This window comes from Labrus mixtus, chromosome 13 (genome assembly GCF_963584025.1).
Source record: "Labrus mixtus chromosome 13, fLabMix1.1, whole genome shotgun sequence".
Taxonomy (NCBI): domain Eukaryota; kingdom Metazoa; phylum Chordata; class Actinopteri; order Labriformes; family Labridae; genus Labrus; species Labrus mixtus.
This window is the reverse complement of record NC_083624.1, coordinates 18,801,548-18,821,029: the sequence shown is the minus strand read 5'-3', so window position 1 is coordinate 18,821,029 and position 19,482 is coordinate 18,801,548. Positions and strand designations below refer to the sequence as shown.

The 19,482-nt window shown below is 46.1% G+C and overlaps 1 protein-coding gene across 2 annotated transcripts in view; it reads left to right on the top strand.

Annotated features, from left to right (window-relative positions):
- Nucleotides 1-19,115, top strand: part of efnb2a (ephrin-B2a) — a 30,873-nt gene extending 11,758 nt beyond the window's left edge. For both annotated transcript variants that reach the window (XM_061054001.1, XM_061054000.1), the window contains 3 exons: nt 10,169-10,261; nt 11,670-11,780; nt 14,616-19,115. In XM_061054001.1, the coding sequence (XP_060909984.1) occupies nt 10,169-10,261; nt 11,670-11,780; nt 14,616-15,019 (608 nt within the window). In that variant the 3' untranslated portion in view covers nt 15,020-19,115. The remainder of the gene's footprint in view (nt 1-10,168; nt 10,262-11,669; nt 11,781-14,615) is intronic.
- The last annotated feature ends 367 nt before the right edge of the window (nt 19,116-19,482 follow it).

Below are 19,482 nucleotides of genomic sequence, written 5' to 3'. Positions count from 1 at the left end.
CCAGAGGATCCCAGAGATTCTACAGATATATGAGTAAATAATTTAGGTTCATTTGAAGTTACGCTGGAAGCCCGTTCACAGGAAACTCTGGTGTTTTCAGATATTCTGCTTAGGAGATTTACTTTATGTATAAACTGCAACCTCGAGCAAGATCCAGATGAGAATCTGAACTTTGCAGATCCCTCATCCGTCACAAAACAACCTCTTTGATGGTAACATGCTGAAGGGTCTTCATCTCTGAGGCTCTAAGCGGCGCACGCTCTTCACTGTCACTCGCCATCGTTCTGGCGTCGAAGTGAGTCAGCATCCCGTCTGACGGGGGAAGGTGTGGCCCTCTCCGCTGTTCTGAATCCCTGTGATGTACTCATGTGATGTACCCATGGCGTCCTGGGAGGAAGTAGTGATGGGGTTTAGCGACGGCCCCCTGGTTTGAGTACACGGGAGGTGGACTGAACCATCTGTGTGGTGCTGATGGGGGGGTGCTCTGCAGATAGGACCATCTGTGAGGCTCTGCCACCGCCATCTGTGAGCTGTCACACTGAGTGGAGGGCCATGTTTCTGACTGAGGAGAAGGAAGGGGAAGAAAGGAGAGTGAGGAGAGGAGGAAAGAGGAACACTGATTCTAATCCAAACCCTGCACTATGAAAGAGGAAGTTTGATTTATGCAAAACAAATGTGCAACATGCTGCAGCGGACGCTTCGAACTGCTTCCTGTAGATGTATTTAAATATGACTCGGAGCTCCACAGAGCTCAGGAGTCCTGCAGAGAGATCAGTCAAGCAGCTGGTTGGGAAAAAAAACACACAAAAAAAAAAAAAGAAACAGGTTCACCGACACAATATGTTCATTGAGCTCGGCTTCAGGTGGTTTAAACCAAACAGTAACAGCGGCTGAACTGTCACTGATGCGTCGTAGCTGCAGGATATTTGCATGGCGGGGCACGTCTCACTGTGTGAACGTCTAACAGGTGCTAAAGTGGTCCTGCAGGTGACACATGGACTTAGGAAGACACCGTATGGTGGAGCAATTAGAGCCGCTTCAAAGCTAGCGATTACTCTTTGGAGAAACTTCTAAAAATGAACCAGTGATATGACGTGTTTGAGACTGACACTGATATTTATGGCTGCAAAAGTCTCATAGATGAAGATGTTTTTTGTGCACCGATGTTTGATAAATAACTACATCATCCTTTTGAAAGGAGACGTCAGATCACGATAAATAGATTTAAATAAAATAAGCGTTATTATACACTGTCTGCTAAATCTAATGTTGAGTGTCACGTACACAAAGCTCTCGGCGATGACAGCGTTTCTGAATCACCGAGGGCTTCGTTTAGTAGACTCAATATTCTGTAAAAAGATGTTCAGACCGCAAAACGTTCATTTCAGAAGCAGACAAAGTAAACATGGATAGTTGACAGGGCTGCATGCACGCGCACACACACACACACACACACACACACACACACACACACACACACACACACACACAAATCCACCTGTGCAAGCATTCTGGTGTCTGATCATCCACACCCTGTGCACAGCCGCTTTAGATGTGGTCTGTGTGAGTGTGCTCAGAGACTACAAAGGCTTCAGACTGAAGAGACGCAGACACCATCACCCCCTCCCTCCCTCCCCCCCCCCCCCCCCCTCCTCCTCCTCCTCCTCCTCCTCTGCTGCCTCCACCCAAACTGCTGCAGTTAATTATTGATGAGCCGATGCTGCTGTTTACTTATCGCTGATCTCCCAGAGCTCCGAGTCCTGCCGCTCCGCCTGATCACAATCGGAGAGAGAAACAGAATCCAACCTCTGAACTCTGCGAAAGAAGTGAATCCAGCAGTGCATACGTTGGTATTCATTTACTTATGTTCACGTCATTTTTTAGATTACTTTTTGGTATTTTACTTCCCGGAGAATCTGTGCAACCTGAGCTAAAAGGATTTGAGACAGTGAACCCATGCAAACACACACACACACACACACACACACACACACACACACACACACACACACACACACACACACACACACACACACACACACACACACACACATTGTCCCTCAGGAGGCTGGCGCTGCGTCCGTCTCTCTGTGTCTGTAAAATGTGTTTCTCTCCTCGTGGCTCTCTATCAAAGCCTGAGCAGACGTGAATATTCAATTTCCCAGCGCCTGGTGTAAAAGCCCTCCTCTTCATCAGCCTGCCGAGTCGACAAGTTGGAACAGAGAGAGCGGTGGGAAAGTTCAATCCAGAACTTTCAAAAGAGGGGTTGGAAAAATCCAATTTTGCACTTCTTGCAAATTCCCCTCTCTCTCCACCAACATCCCCCCCCCCACTGCCTGTGCCACCGCCGCCATCCCGCCTCCCTCCACAACTCCCCGAAATGCTAATGTGTAGCCTAAAGAGGGGAGAGAGGGAGCTGTTCCTCTGCTGGAGCGTGTCACGTTTTGCTGTTAATTGCCTCTTCTTGGCGAGCTCTGGCCTCCAGTCCTGCAGCTTTAACAGTCCGCTGCAGCTGCATTGTGACGCCGCCGTGTGTACTTAGTGCTGTTTCCCTTTTTTATTTTGAAGCGGCCCGCTTGGAGAAGCTCCAGCTTTGCATGGGTAAACACAGGAAGGAAAAACACAAACATCAGAGACAGAATGAGAGAAACACACACGGAGGTGTGCGGGGGCGGAGTCACGTCCATTCTTTTTTTTAAAACTTGCTTTGGCGGTGTCAGTGTCTGTCTTTGCTCGTGGGCGTTAAAAAGGTTTCAGAATTAAGAGATGTGCAAATATTCAGAGGCGTAAACATCACACACATGCTTAGCTCCAGTGAAAGTACAGATACTGTCTCACAAAGGGCTGGTGAAAGTCAGAGAACTGATTCAGCGTCTTGACAAATGTCAAAGTCTCGCTCTGGAAGAAGCTCCAAACATTTAACAGACTCCCACTGAGGGACATTTATCCCACTGTTTCTGTGCAGAGACGACTGAACCTCGCCTCGCTTTTGGAGAATATCGAAATCAAGTTGTTCTGATCAAAAGAAAATGTTTTTTTAGGGAATCAAAAATGATATTAAAGTTTACTGTGAGGGGAAAATCGGGAGGAGACCGGATGCCTCTCCCATTTGAACGCCAACCCATGTGGCTGCAAGTTCCCCCTTTGTGTCGTCTTGATACATTTGTCAGGTTGTTTTCATCAAGTTTTTTTTCTGTTGTGTGTGTGAGATGCATCCGCTAAGCTAGAGCAGTAAGCCTTTTCTGGAAATGTGAGGAGTACAGACATGTGTGAAGGAAGGCAGTAAGAGTTACCTGAAAACCTGGACGAGGGACGTTCTTTAGTTGTCCTCTGCACCGAAGCATCGTGTTCTGTATCAGTGTGTGTGTGTGTGTGTGTGTGTGTGTGTGTCATTACCCTCCTCCTCTCAAGTTGTCTGGGCTCCATCGGAGTGTGACACGGCCTCAGAAAACTCACCGCGAGGATTTCATTAGTCTTCTGGAGTGAGCACTCGATACGTAATTAATTAACCGCCGTTTAATCCTCCATTTCTTCTCACAATCGCTGCGGCCTGCACATCAATGCTGCCCATCTGAGTCCTCACCGATTGGATTAGTGCTGCCTTGTGTTGTGTATTGTGCCCGAGTGTAGCGCTTTGATTAGATGGGAGGACTTGACCCCGCCCACTCTGAAACCCGCACCTTTAAACAACAGCATCATCACCCCTCGGTGTCTCATCCTGTGCTGTGACTTTAACATGCTCTTATGTGTTGTATCTGTTCGCTAGCGTGCAGAATTCCCTGCACTCACATGTGTCCGTGTTTGTGTATTTTTTTTTTTTTTTTTGTGCATGTGTGTCCGTGTGTGTGTGTGTGTGTGTTTCTGTGAGCCCTTTGGAAAGTGGCGGCGCACAATGCTGCTCCAGTTGAGAGCAGATGAGTTTGATGTGATTGTTTGCGGCAGCATGGCCTGCAGCCGAGAAACTAGCGAGCTAGATGATTACATGATCTAAAGAGGGAGAGAGAGAGAGATGAATGAGGGGGGGGGGGGGGAGGGGGCAGAGAGAGTGACGTCAGAGAGCGAGCGAGGGAGGGAAAAGGAAAGAGAGCTAAACAGAGAGAGAGAGGAGGGGGGGGGGAATGGAGCGAAAGGGAACACGGGCATGGAGGGAGACAGATGAGCTAAAGAGGGCAGAAGAAGGACAAATCTGATTTTACAGTCAGCGCCGACGTGCAGGGAGAAATTTCATCAAGACTTTAATCACCTTTCGCCTCCGTCACAACAGAAAATAGTCCCCGTCACCCGCCTGCCTGCCGCTCTGATTGTTGTGAATCTAACCCGAGCTGTGGATCTAAAAAAAAAACCTGCTCTCTTTGATCGGAATCGCCCGCTCTATCATGCAGCACTTTGCAAAACGCAGAACAAGAAATGCAGAGAGTGACAGAAAACATGCAGAGGAGACGGAGTCTGTGAGCAAGGACGTTAATGCAGGAGAAAACAAACATAACAAATCAAGCAGACAAACAACGTCATTAAAAGTGAAGTTAAAAGATTTTTTTATAATCCTGCACACTCGACATCTTTGTCATTACTCAACATATTAAATGCGTCGTCTGTGTATTTAAATATTGATTATTAGAGATACTGTAGGCGGTTGTTAGGAAGGTCAAAGGGCGAGCACATTTTGTGGACATGAGCTGCAGAATTCTGTAGAAGCTGGAGGCGATGCGGAGAGGAAAGAGAGAATATTTTCACATGCACGATTTTCAGCCCAGTGCATCCAGGTTGACACTTCGAGGTTCCTGCCGCCATTTTGTGCCGGCATGGGAACGATGTCGGCGCAGGAAAGGCTGAACACAGCGGTCAGTTAAACCCGGAAGCTTTAAAACAATACTTTCGAGTGCTGTGAGAACAGTATCGATTGGTCGCTTGGCTGAGTTGCTTTGGGTTTTTTCATGGTGACCCGGCTGTGCCCTGGCCTCGTTCCGAGGGTCACCTGGGTCCCGAACACGAAGGCGCCCCCTGTCACCGCAGATTAGTGCGCTCGGCGGTGACGGCTCTTAACTAGCTCATAACCTCGGTGCCGTGATGATGGCTTCACGCTCCACAGCAACCTGATGGACGTCAATTACGCTCGGCATTTAGATCATAGCTGCCTTTGTCTCTCTTCTTCTTCTTGTTCTGTCCTCTCTCTCTCTCCTACTTCCTGCTTCTTGTTGCCATGCTGCTCTCCTCCACTATTTATGAGCGGCCTCAGCATTGTCTTTGGGCGGTGCATTGTGTATTAATTATACCCACAGACTTTGGCAGATTTCACACTGAAGATTTTCAGACTTTTTCAGAAGCTTCTCTCGACTACAGATGGTTCCCATTTTTTCAACTCAGAGTTATGTAAAGCTTGTCGAAAAATCATCAAATATTAAATCTGAAATGACTTGACATTCAGTTCTCCTGCTTATAAAACCAAAACCATCACGCTCACATGATCAGTACTGCAAAAAAAAACAGCTTCTTTGTTTTGAATGTTACATTAGCGTCACCGAGGCTCACAGCTGACCGTCTGAGGAGCTGATTTTCTCTCTGGACTTGTTGGATAAAATGAACGTAAAGGGGGTGAATAAGCTCGAGGACGAGGGGCAGGTGAGGGCTTATAAAGGCCGTACGTTTGGTTCGTGTTTGAAGGTGTGCAGGTCTGGTTGAATTTGTGTGTGTGTGTTTGTGCCTCGGATCATTTTTTTCAGAGCTACTCAAGCTGTCACTTTGTTCTCCAGATGTACTTAGTCACAGGCCATGACTGATTTTTCCTGATGACCTTTATTCTCCCGTTGCCGAGCAAGCCTTGAAGTCTATTTCAGCTCTAAAAACCTCGTCTTAACCGACCAATTCTCCAGCTCATTGTAGAAAAAACATGAACACATCAAAATTAACAATTCAGTTAAATCTACACCGTGACATTCAACTTGTACGTACGTTTGTATTTCCTGAGATTCAATTATTTTTGCCAATTCCATTCTCGTACAAATCCATTTAATCAGGATTTCTTTTTCTCAGCGCTATAAACTATATCGCATCATTTCAGAACACTGAACTCCCTAAAGAAGGCCGTCACTGCAGCCATGTGTGGGTTGTTACTCAGCTTGTTTTTAACAAAGCCAGCAGAAGAAAAATACGTTTTGCTTTCTGCCAGTCTGAAGGATTTTGTCTTTCTCATGAAGTCAAAGAATGGATGCTTAGTTGAAGCTTTGCTGCAAACTGAGAGGCTATTATTCACACCAGACCTGTGGGCTCAGTATGTTTTCCTTTTTAGATATCTGTGTCTTCTTTGACGCTAAATATTTGTCACTAATCTAATCAAAACGTCCTGCAAAAATACTTTATTTTTTTTTTTGGGGGGGGGCATAGTTTTGCTTTTCTTGCATTTTCCTACTTGTTTTTGAGAGCTGACTTTTTGCAGACAGTAAAGATGGAGTTCCCCTTTTCCCCCTCTGGTTTCTCACTCTTTGTCCGTCTGCAGTAGGTCACACACAGGCTGAGGCAGAGGGTTCTTTCTCCTCACTTCTTTCTCCTGCTCCCTCCCCGTCTTCAGTCTCATCAGACCGCTGTAAAGCCAGCAATATTCCTAAAGGATCATGTACAAACCAGGTCTATTCCCCCCCCCCCCCCCCCCCCCCCCTCTCCTCCAACATGTCTCCCCCCCCCTTGGTCATTAAGGATTAGCTGGTTAACTCTAGCCAGCTCGTCTGTCAGCCGGTCCGGCCTGGGCCTGGTCTGACGAGGGCCAAGTCATTCAGCCGACTCAACAATCACATTCTGTTTAAATCCAAGTCAGGCTTCTCCCGGCTGCAGCTCTGGCACAGAGGCTCTGCCTTTTACTCTGCATTTAAAGGGGAAGATTTCCAGTTTAAGATGGCTCCAGATTGAAGGATATTTCTTCAGGTTTCTATTAAATGTTGCAGCCAAGTAAAAAAAAAAAAAGAAAAGAAAAAACGTTTGTGGAGGGTTGGCAAGGTTTGTGTTTTTCTAACTTCTGCGTTGATGTGTTAAATGATTTAATAGAGCAAACAGGAGGCGGGAGGAGAGAACAAAAGACGAAGAGGGGGCACAAGTGGCCTAAATACACCTTCTGTGCAGCCGGCGACCTATGACCTCTCAGGCTCAAGCGGTTTTAGCATAGTGCACCCAAACACAAGCGCCCGACATGCAGATAATGTGCCAATCACCCAGCAAAGTAAACAATGCTAATATGGTTAGCGACATGATGCAGGGTTGTAAAATTCACGAGTGTTGTGCTAACAGGTTTATGAAATGAACACACAAACAAGCACAGACAGACACACACACACACACACACACACACACACACACACACACACACACAGGAGCACAAGCCTTTAAGGAGCTTTGTCTGTAATGTGCTTTTCGGGCTCCGCTGGAAAAGCCATAGGTCAGCGAGAGAGGGAGAGACGAGGGAGAGAGAAGAAGAAGAAGAGGAGGAGGAGGAGAGGAGGAGGAGGGAGGGAGGGAGGCCTTGTTAACATGCTCTTTGTGTCCGCTCCCATCACCGTCTTGTTGCAGCGAGGGGATTCGGATCAAAATGATTGGTGGCTGTGAGGGCGGAAAGGGAGGGGAAAAAAAAAAAAGAGAAAAGGGACAACAAGTAGGAGGAGGAGGAAGTGGCACAGCTTCATTTCTCAAACCTGTTTCTTTCTCCGAGAAGCACCTGCCTTTCAATGCCCCTGACGTTGATGGAGAGGCGTTTGGGTGGGTGCAGCGGGGAGGGGGGGGGGGGGGGGGGGGGGACGTGGGAGAAGGTGGTGACAGCAAGGTGGAAAGAGGAGGAAACTGGGGAGGACTGGGTGCTGTTGAAGAAAAGGGGGAGAGAGAAGATGCAGCGAGGAGGTGGAGGGTCAGTGAGGTGGTGGTGGTGGTGGGAGGCAGTCACAGTGAATGCGGGCCAATGCGCACTGGCGGGAAGCCAAGCCGCTAAGCCCTGGCAGCTCGTTAGCCTCTGTGTTACTGACCTGATAAACCACAAGCTCTACTACCCCCGCCTGCCCCCCCCCCCCCCCCTTCCACATCACTGCAGTTTGGCACAGCAGCCTCCAGGGGCAGCAGAGGCAGAAGAGAGGATGGTGGAGCTATCAGTTTAAGTTTTGTTAAGTGAAGACGTTTTTTTTTTACTGTTCGAATGAAGCATCTCTGCATCTAACCATCTTACTTCAGAGATTTAAAAACATGACCTGCAATGGAGATGGAGAAAATGTCCTGGAACATCAAACTTTTATTATTTTAGCATACAAACTCTTAATACTGTAGGCCGTGTTTCTCCTATAAGTAACACAACACATGGACTGAATTCAGGTTGCAACACTTATCTACAAATTGCACTTGCCGTGTGCAATCTTGCAGCCGCTCTCAACCAATATTCAAAAAATGCCTCAAAGAGTTCCTTCAGTTCACTTCTTTCTCTTAAACTTAGAAAAACAGATTCATCCAGATATGTCGAAACTTCCAAAAACTAATCTAACCGAGCCTCCTCGTAACTCATCAAAGACGTGCCCTGCATGTATCTTGGACCGCTTAGGCCCTCCATGTGTACCTGCTCACAGCTCCGGTCTGTCCCTCCTTCACATGTGGACCGCCGAGCTCCGCCCCTCCAGATTCCTGCAACATCTGCTGCTGTCCCTTAAACGCAGCGTTTAGCATTTCACTTCTGCCTCCTCCCGAGTTTAAACGAGGATTTTTAGATCCGTTAAGCTCCTTTTTTTATCTGAGGGCCATTCAGGTATTTATCACCTCCCTCTGTTAGCTTCATTTCACTGCCTCGCCTGGAAAAGTGCCATCAACCATTTCTGCTCCTCTCATGTGAACACGCCTGATTGAAAAAAATGTCTCATGTCAGCAGATTTGTCTTTGGCTTTTATAATCTGAGCTCTTAAATAACTGGCTACCTCTCTCTCTCTCTCTCTCTCTCGTGTGTTGTTAGCACTAATGCCGGATAAGCCACCAAAATGTCTTGCCAAGATGGCCGCTGTCTTTGCATTCTTGCATTCTCCCCCCTCATCACCCCCCCCCCACTTCTCCTCACCTCCCTTAACTGCCTCCTTGACGAGGCCCATCAGCACAGTTAGAGATATTACCGTCACAATTACTCAGCCTAATTGACTTTGGGGATGTGAAAGATCCAGCCTGAGTGCAGACGCTGAGGTGATGAGCAGGTGAATTGTGATTTTATTAAAGGGGGGCGAGGGGAGGGGCTGAGTCATTCGGCTCGTCAGCGGGAGGCGTTCATCACCTCTGTTGTCTCGGAGAAGTGGCTGTTTGTACGAGATAAGCTTCTCTCTTAAACTATCGGGACTATTTAAGTACCGGGATGTTCATGGATGTGTTTCTGGACCGCTCACACCTCATCGGTATTCAATTTAAATCATCAATATTCAACCTTTGAATGAAGATATCTGTGAATATAGATCATCAAAAAGACAGGAATTTATATTCCCACTAATGGGAAAATGTCAAAGACTAAAAAACCTGCAGAAACCAGATTGAATTTGATCATTTCTACCTTTTCCTGAGGTCATTCTTTCTTCAATCTTACGATAATTCAACTTCTAATGCACTTACTTCAGAACGGCTTAAGAGAGGTGGATGTTGCATGAAAGAGAAGTCAGTTTGATGACGTGTTTTGTTTGGCGTTTAGGTAGATGAGATTGTTTTTAGTTTGTCGACTCGGAGCAGGAGACCAAGATGTTTGCAGCTCGGATGCAAACCTGCCACCTCGGATCTGTCAGGATCAGCTGTCGTGCAGAGAAACACAAACACCTCCAGCTAGCAAAAAATGTCACGAGGTATTAATTACATCTTGCGGAGTTGAAAAAGAGGCACACCGTAAAATAATAAACCCTCTTTAAAGGATGAGTCCGTTGTGACTGTCAGTGGAACAGAAAATAAATACTCAGAACTCTTTTGTGTTTTTCACTCCGAGTAAAAAGTGTTTGAGAAAAGGCACACAAATGTAAAAAAGTCAAGGTCATACAGTTACATGAGTTTTATTTCCACAAGGTTATTTCATCACAGATTTTAAAAACCACTCGATATGGCTGCCTCCACACTTCTTATCTCCCTCTGCACCAGATGCTCTCAGCGACAATAAATCCTAACCTTGTTTCTCTCCCTGTTTGTGCTGCAGCCACGTCTAACGGCACCATGGAGGGCATCGACAACCAGGAGGGGGGCGTGTGCAAGACCAAGTCCATGAAGATAGTCATGAAAGTGGGACAAAGTAAGTATTTTATTATTATTGCACTGAGCGCCCGCAGGCACGAGCTCGGACGCCTGTGTGAGTGTCTGAACATGCCCTTATAAGGTCATAGGAGGCCGCGCAGCAAACAGCTCCATCGTCTCCATGACACCTGGGGGCTGCGAGGGGGCAGGAGATGTAATCTAGCGGAAGTCCTAATGCACCAAAACACCCACTCGAGCATGCACACACACACGCACACACACACACACACACACACACACACACACACGCACACACACACACACACACACACACACAAACATATATTGAGTATGCTTGCACACACACATGCACTACAAGCATCTGCTGTTGTACACTTCAACTAGAAGGCTTTTGATGCACGCACATCTTGTGTTGATGCTCACAAAACATAATTTTTTATTGAGTCACACCAGACAGATCAGACACCGATCTTAATTACACCCATAATTAGTCATAAATCAGCCGGCTGGATGCCACCCAGAGTGGGGATTTCCTGCAGTTTGCAGCACGTTTGAGGACCTCTGAAGGTCAGGAGGAATAAATGGAAGCTGCCGCACTCTGACAGAGAAACCAACAATGTGCCAGATTTGGGTTCAAATGAGCTGTGGTGTTTCTGGTTGAGCTTTATGCAGTATAGCGTTCATTATTACAGCAGATGTTGAGTGAAGCACTCCTCCATTTAGAGACGCTGTTATTGAGTCTGTTCAGCAGAAGCAACAACAGATTCTGAATATTTAAACAGAACGGATCCGTTGAAGAGCGACTTCTTTATGATGATTACAGAGATATCCATCATGTGATCTTTATATCAGTGCGAGGCTCAGCACACGCAGAGGGTATCTCCTCAAAGACGGATTGTTCAACGAGAATCTGTTCTGTCTCTTTACAGCCGCCAGACTCCATTGAGAAAAACATTGATTTTACTTTGCAGATAATGAGAACTACTGCTTCAATCAAAAGAGCATGTTTGTGCCATTCATTGAACTTGGTGTTTCCGATGGTTATTTGAAATCCTTTGCAGTGTTTAAGCAACACAACTAAACTGAACGATCAAGCCAACGCTGCTCCAAGGTTTGCATATCCTGCGAGCTTAAAATAACCGTTTTTGTCAGTGGAGTCTGGTGGCTTCCTCTTGAACACAAAGGTCTCTCTCTGCAGGGATGCTTTCTCTAATGTTGTCAGACACTGAGAATAACAATCGGAGTCCGTCAGGGACACAAAAGAAATTAACTTTGAGTGGATGTACTTCGATTGGCTGCATTAACTCCACAGGATTAGCACATTTTGGAGGCTGCCGGTTAAAAGAATGATTCATTATCACCACATAAAGTAAATGAAGGGCTTTGAAGAACAACACAGACGTGCAGTGATTTAAGTCTTATGTATCAAATCTGCTTCTTTCCAGATCCCTCTGATCCTATTTCACCCAAAGACAACCCCACCAGAGTACCCTACCCTCCCAAGCACTCAGACGACAAGGACACCTACAATCCTAACGACGTGCTGGAGAAGCCAGGTGAGATCACGTTCTCAGTGTGTTTCAATCCGCGCAGGGGGGGGGGGGAAGCGGTGATTGCGGGGCAGATTTATTGAAACAATTTGGCGTCTGTGCTTGATGATTGTCCGGCCAGCTCAGAGCAGATAGGGTGTGTGTTCTGAGTCACTGAGATGTGTGTGTGTGAAAGTGAAGGAAAGAAAGGTCAGCGATTCATCAGCCAGTAATTGAATGTTACCCATAAAGCTGATAGGCATCTGCGGCCTCTTAAGGACTTATAAGGTATCTCCACGCTGGCTCCTTTCCAGCCTCAACCCACCGCTTAAGTGACATTTTCAGGAAAATGATCCGATCACTGTCTGCCATCTTTCTCTTCTGTTTTAACCACCTGTTCTCAGCACAGACGCACGCTTGTTTCGGAGCAGAATCACAACTCAGACGGACACGCAGCTCGCTCTTATGGCTCATATTATATTGCAGTTTAAAAAAAAACAAAACGGTAAAATATCACAACGGCAATTTCCTCAGAGAGAAAACTGAAACAGGAGACGTCCCAAGAAACCAAAACAAGCTGACCTAGCTGGATCCGGGATTCATTAAGGGTGTGGTCACAGCAGACACTTTGTGTTTACAACCTGAGCATGCTAACGCCGCCTGCTAACCTTCTGAACTCTGCAAAACACACCACACAAACAGTCTCTACCGATGCCTCAGATAAACGTGTTTGCAAAACCACAAACCAAACGGATGATAAAAGCATCGATGTTTGGACAGAAGTCTTCTCTTTGCTCATGACATTTAGCCAATTAAAAAAACAAAACAGAATCACCCAAAGCAGTTTGTAAAACATTTCTTCACACTCCTGAAGTTATTATACCTCAAAAGTGTCTTTCAGTGTGAGTGACAATGAGAAAAAATGCACATATGCGCTGAGTCTCTGCACCAGACACACGCTCTCTAGGTCCGTGTTTTTGTCTCCAAATGCCTAATGATGCAAAGGTCGACCTGATCGCTCCTGCTCCACGCTGCACACACGTCTTAAACACATTTTGCACAGCGTGTGATGAAACATAAGAACCCAAACAACCAACGTAATGATGACTCAAAAGAGCAAAATCGTTTCTGTATTACAGTTTTTATTTAAATTTGATTTTGTTTAAAAATAAATCCCGTCCCCAACAAATGTCGGCACTCCTCCCTGCAGACACCAGCATCTTGTCCCCTCCCATCTTTTTATTTGGCCCAATCCTCCATCCTGGTCGCTAGCCGGGTGCTCAGAGTGCTCTGAGCGGAGCATCTGAGGCTCTGTAATCCCCGTGTAAAACATGGGACGGGTCCTCTCTGTGCTCTGTCTGCCACTCCACATCCACTCCCCCGACCACAGAGCAGCCACAGTCAGGCCCTCAGGAGAGCAGCAGCAGACAGGGGGAGACAATAATCCCCCCCCCCCCCCCTCTTCCTGTCCCACGGAGAACACAACGCAGCAGCCCCTGAGTGTTGGACCAGAACCAGAGCGTCTATCGCTGCGAGTCAGAGCACAGCTTGCCTTTCATAATTCATGTCTCATGTGGACATCAAATATTTCGTTCATATTTTTCCCTCCCTGCGGGGCCGTGAGTAAGAAAATGAAGTTACTTCTTATGTCTTTTGAATCGCAATTTATCTAAGTGCCGTTCGCCTGTATCTGCCCCAGCCATTGTATCTCCTATCAGGCAGCACTCGCCCTACTTTCAAGGTTGCAGTCTTCACCGGCTGAATTTGAATAGCCAACGGATCGAATGTGACCTTTACACGAAAGCATTCTATAGGCAGGCTTCACCCTCAGCCTCAGCTGCTGCTGGCCTCTTCCCCGCACGCTGACATGATGAAAAGATTGTGCAGAATAAAAAAAAAAGGTGGAAGGCAGGAAAAGACACAAACGCTCTTTAGAAGAAAAAAACCCATCAAGCTCCTGCTTCCACTTCTCTCCTCTCCTTCCCTAAAGGCGTCAGAAAGCGTGTCTTTGGAATCCGAGCGCGCACACCTTCCTCATGTCAGATTTGCGGAGGCTGCCTCAAGAATCACATCTCTGTAGCGTTGGAAAACATCCCAAACTCACGCCAACTTCACACAATAATTGGCCGGAATGTGTGATTCTCTCTCAGTCTCCATTTTATTCTGTGAGAAAATCTTTTTTTTTTTTTTTTTTTTCAGTTTCCAGCTGATGATTTCCTGTGAGTGAGATTTTGCATCTCACCTCTCTCTGTCACGGCGAGCTCTTCATTCATTCAATCGGCTTTAACCGTGTGTGATAAAAGCATTTCCTCCCAGCTGATTTGAATAATTAACCAGCTGCCTGTACTGGTGATGTCGGAGGTTTAGAGGTGTTTAGGTCAACGTGTGATTGGAGGCTAAAATCTGCTCGTGTGCTTTGAAACTACAGAAAAATCCTCCATCTTTTCCCAAATGTCCTCTTTGTTTTTTTTTTTGCTGTTTTAAACACCTCTTGGTAACTTTCTGGAATTTAGCATTTCACCTCCTGCATGTTTTTCCTGGAAACAACGTTCTCCGCTCTACAGATGTGTGAAGCTGATTTTAATAATAATAAATTAATTAGCGTTAGCTGAATTAGCATCTTTGCCCGTCACCTGTGAGTGCGGCGTCTCGCAGCAGGTGTAAACTCGTTTACCATCCGATTTAATTTGATGGCACGTCAGACGAATTAACGTGTTTTTCGGGTGTAATGGGTGTTTGATGATGGAATAACTGGTTTTAAATGTATAATTACAGCCTGCCTCCAGGATGAAAATGAAGCAGAGCTCGTTCTGTCATTTGACTCACCTGTGTTCCCTCTCTCTCTCTCTCTCTCTCTCTCAGGTGTAGCACACAGAGAAAGCAACGACAACGACGACGGGGGAAAGTCCTCCAGCGTCATCGGCTCCGAGGTGGCCATCTTCGTGGGCATCGCCTCGGGCAGCGTCATCTTCATCATCATCATCATCATGCTGGTCCTGCTGCTGCTCAAGTACCGGCGGCGGCATCGCAAGCACTCCCCGCAGCACGCCGCCACGCTGTCTCTAAGCACCCTGGCCACGCCCAAACGGAGCGGCGGCGGGAACAATAACGGCTCGGAGCCCAGCGACATCATCATCCCGCTCAGGACTGCTGACAGCGTCTTCTGCCCGCACTACGAGAAGGTCAGCGGCGACTACGGGCACCCGGTCTACATAGTTCAGGAGATGCCGCCTCAGAGTCCGGCCAACATCTACTACAAAGTCTGACGAGGAACTTTTACGGGAACAATCCTCGGGCAGAGCGGGTTTTTGATTTGGCCAGGCACCGCCGGCACGCCCGCTAACTCTCGCTCTTTCTCTCTCTCACTCTGTCGACTCCTCCTCCTCCTCCTCCTCCTCCTCTCCTCTGATGTTTTGTCACTAGTTTTTCTTTCTCAAAGTTTGCTGATACCTTGTGGCTTCGGTTCGGTTACAGTCGGTGCGGATTAAAAGTGTGGAGGGCGGAGAGATGGCTGAAGCTGCCACTGCTGCTGCCGGGGCTCTGGGGGAAATAAAGAAGATGATCTCTTCTTCCCCCCAAAAGTTGCTGTCCCGTTTTGTTTTGTGCACTGCAGCCAGCGAGGATTGTGGGATTGGAAAAGTCAGACGGGCGCACAGTGTGTTTTTGCTATTTTCAGATGGGACGGACAGATGGATGTATGGACGTGAAGGTTTCCTGGCACGAGAGGAGGGGAAGAAAAAAAAAAGACACTACTGCTTGGAAAAAGAGAGCTAAAGAGACAAAAAAAACAAGAGTGAGGAGGACAGAAAAAGGAGAATATCGGCTGACCATGAACTCTCAAAATGGCTGCCCACTGTTGAGAGACTCTGTGGATTTAGCAGGCGGAGGAGGAAAACGGAGAGAGATCCTCGCAGCGATCCTCTCTGGGACTTTCCTGACTGACTCACGGAGATCACCCATTCACCCTGCCACCCACATGCCCACCATCACATAAACACACAATCACCCACGCACACAGACACACTGTCTCAATGTGAACTGTTTGGGTTTCCATGTGGATCGCACCGCTTCTTCTTTATCCCAGAAAGTCATCCATTCAGATTTTACTTGAAGGTGTTCTGTATCTGTTTCTTTTCATATCCTGTCGTCGTTCAAACGCAGATGTTCTTTCCTTTAGTGACATGCCGCATCGTGTCGAGTGACCCCCCCCCCCCCTCTCAGTGGCTAGGAGTGGTGAAAGTGTGCAAAGGAAGAGTGAGGATTCTTTTCTATTTGTGCCCTCATGTAGGGACTCTGGTGCACGCCATGGTCTGCCCAAAGGGACTCCTGGAAAGAGTGGAGGACTTTCATACACATAGAGCAGCACTTTGAACCCCATTCTGGTACCTCCACTCTTTGCAGAGAGAGACGCAGTGATAGCTAGAGATGGGAGAGCAGCTGTATCCTGTCAGCGTGAGCAGCAGCAGCGACGACGACGGCTCGCCTCTTTGTTAACCCAGAGCTTCTCGCACGCAGAAGTTTGAGGGGCAATAAGAAATCCAGTTCGCCTTACTGCCGCATGAGGTGAAGACGAGGCCCGAGATCTAGTTGCGGTTAGCGTAGCTGGCTGACACAGCTCTAGGTACTGTAATGTTTACCCCGAGGGTGCCCTGCGTAATCGGTGCTCTCCTGTTCCAGCACGCTCCACATCCCAACTTGTTAAACACGACAGCTCTGCAAGAAGCCCAGAGCTTCAAAATATGAAGCAGCAGGTACCCCCTCTATAGCTTTGGGTTCTGCACATACAGTACTCCAAGTTTAAGTAAGCAATGATAGCATTCAACAGGAAGTTAGACTATCAAAACAAAGCTGTCAGATTATGTTATTTACTTAACGCACATCCATCAGTTTTGTCTCATTTTTCAAAAAAACCATCTAAAACATAAATTACATATTCACAGGAGTTTCGGCACCTTAATTTCCACAGCATTAACCCTTATGGTATTTGTCGTCACATACCCAAAACTCAGAAAATGTCAACAGTTCCTGCAACCTTTTATTTTGAAAGTTGCACCTAATATTGCACCTCTCTGATGATGATCTTGACGTCTGTATTTAGAAGTCTTAGAGGATGTTTAATCACTTCACCACAGAGAGCTCTTCACATGTAGAACCGATGGCAGGGGGAGTACCCGGAGCGTCTTATTTTGAAGGGTTGGGTCACTGAGCTCGTGTGTTTGCAAGTTGGGAGTGCGAACGTGCTGACTATTATTGATTTGTTTTTAAAGCACAGGGACATCTTCTTACATTGTCACTGTTTCCTATCCTCCATTAGCATTTCCATATTGTGAGTTTTTGATTTACTCTTTTTTTTTACTTACTAGATGTACATTTAAAAAAGAAAAAAAAGGACATTACAAAGATGAAAAAATACAAATAAAAAGCAGAATTTATTTATGATAGACACATAGAGCACAGGTGTGGTCAAGCAGGATGGAGGACACAAAGAAGAAGTAATGTTAATATATTATGGTATAAGTGCACATTATGCAATCTAGGTTTTTCATTATTTGATATCTCTCGACCCGCTGAGTCCTGTATTTTCACGAGCTCTCGCCCTCAGACTCTGGGCTCGGCTAGGGCAGCCTGGGCCCCGGCCCCTGGGGCGTGGGGTTAGGGGACCCCGAATAGCTCACATTGGTGTATAAAAGGGCAGAGTAGCTGTGTCTACCACACTCACTCAGTGTAGCATCTCCCAAAGGAAAACTCCCATGAACACCCAGTGCCCCGATTCTCCTCATACACACCCTTCATGTTCTCTGTGCATGTGTGTGTGTGTGTGTGTGTGTGTGTGCGTGTGTGTTGAGCAAGTATCAGTGATTCACATTCATTTATATCATCAGCGTAGGATCATAAAGGTGACCTAAGCTGCTCCCCGAGCATGAATCAGCCCATCGTCATTTGTTTTTAAAGAACATCAAATTTCACCGAAAAGCCAAGCCTTGTATGATCTGAGGTTTGTGCCTCCAAGAGGCTACAAAATCTGCAAATATGCAATTCTTATTTATTTTTTTAATCGATTCTGAGAAAAAAAAAAACACCTATGGAAAGTGTTCTTAACCACTGAAAGATGTAACGACAAACAGATGACACAAAACTAGCAAAGTACGTCACACATGCCTGCTGTCGGGTTCTGATTTCCTGCATTATCTCGAGTATTAGTTGAACCTTTTTCTGTTTGAACGACGTGCCGTAGTACAAAGGTAAACTGTGAAAAATGAAACCATTCAAAACGCATAAATATATATATCACACCTGGACAGGTTTTCAAGAAAAGATGACACACGTACGACAAAGAAATGGCTGTTTAGTTGCTGTCTGTCTGCGGCAGAATATGACAATCTTATTAGTTTCTTTGAATCTGGCGTCCTTTTCTGAGCCGCCGCTCGACTAACGCTCTCCCAACATTGACCCGGCTCGCTTCAAAAGCCTTTTTGTTTGAAATGTGGCGGCGATGCTGCGAGAGTCTTAGCACAGGGGGCTCGGAGAAGCACTTCAGGCTACTGTAAAATGCCTTGCTCGTATGGTCAGCCCTCGGTCACTTGACTCAGTAATTTTGCACCGTACTTCTGTAGGTAAACAAACTGTAAATACATTAATGTTTGTATTGTATATGGATCCTGGGTTGTTACAATAGCCTTATTCACCTTTTTAGGAAAGTAAATGGAAAAAAAAAGTTCAGAAAAAATGGAATACACTTCAGTTGAAACAGAGCATACTACTTTTTTGGTAAATAGCTTATGTAAATATTGACCAGAACCCAATAAAAACATTTTTTATAAACTCTTAAAGTAAGATGTTTTGTATAAAATTTGAATTTTTTGCTATGTATTTTAGCTAGCGCTCGATGGAAAGTCCGTGTCCTCCCCACTCCCTCCCCTTTTGCACTGTTTCCATGGTAATTTGGTTTAAAAAAAATGAGAGAAAAGTTGCCAAACCGACTGCTGCATATTTGTGCCATAAGTGTGTACCATAAATATTTATTGAATTAGTTTTTTTTTTTTTTTTGGTTTTGTTTATGATTTAATTTCAGTCCAGTTTTAAGTAACACAGTATTATCTTTGCATTGTTTGTTCGTCTCCCGCCCCACCACCACCTCTCCCCCCTGGTGTTTTTTCTTTCGTCCCGTCGTCATGGTTACTGGGTGGCTGTAGCCCCTTTTCATCCCCCCTCTCCCTTGCAGTATGAGATGGCCAGGCTGTGAAAAATGGTTTTTGATCATTCAAACATTTAAAACAAGTTCAAAGTGAGGATAAATGACACACATTCCACCAGTCTGTTACAAACTGAAAATGTTTTTCAATAAAATGTTTTTCCTATGGACGCGCTGTCTGCTCGTGGTTCTTTGTTGCTTCTGCAGTGAAATGTGAAAATGTCCTGACATCAGCAGCAGCTCTACACCTGGAAATACCCTCAAAAAGACGAGTCTGACGGGCGTCTCCTCCTACCTTGATGATGGAGTCGATCTCTTTGGTTTCAGTTTTGGATCCAGGACGAGCAGCTATTTCCAACAGAGGTTATTAAAACCCCCTCTCAAAACAACGTAATCGTGATGATGTCATCTGAAAAATGTGATTTCTGCACAGGTCTTTTACTTCTTAGAATATTGCCCACACAAATGGACTTGGTTTGGAGAATTCCTAGAACACACCTTAAGAATATTAGTTCCTGGAGGTTACAGGCCGTGATG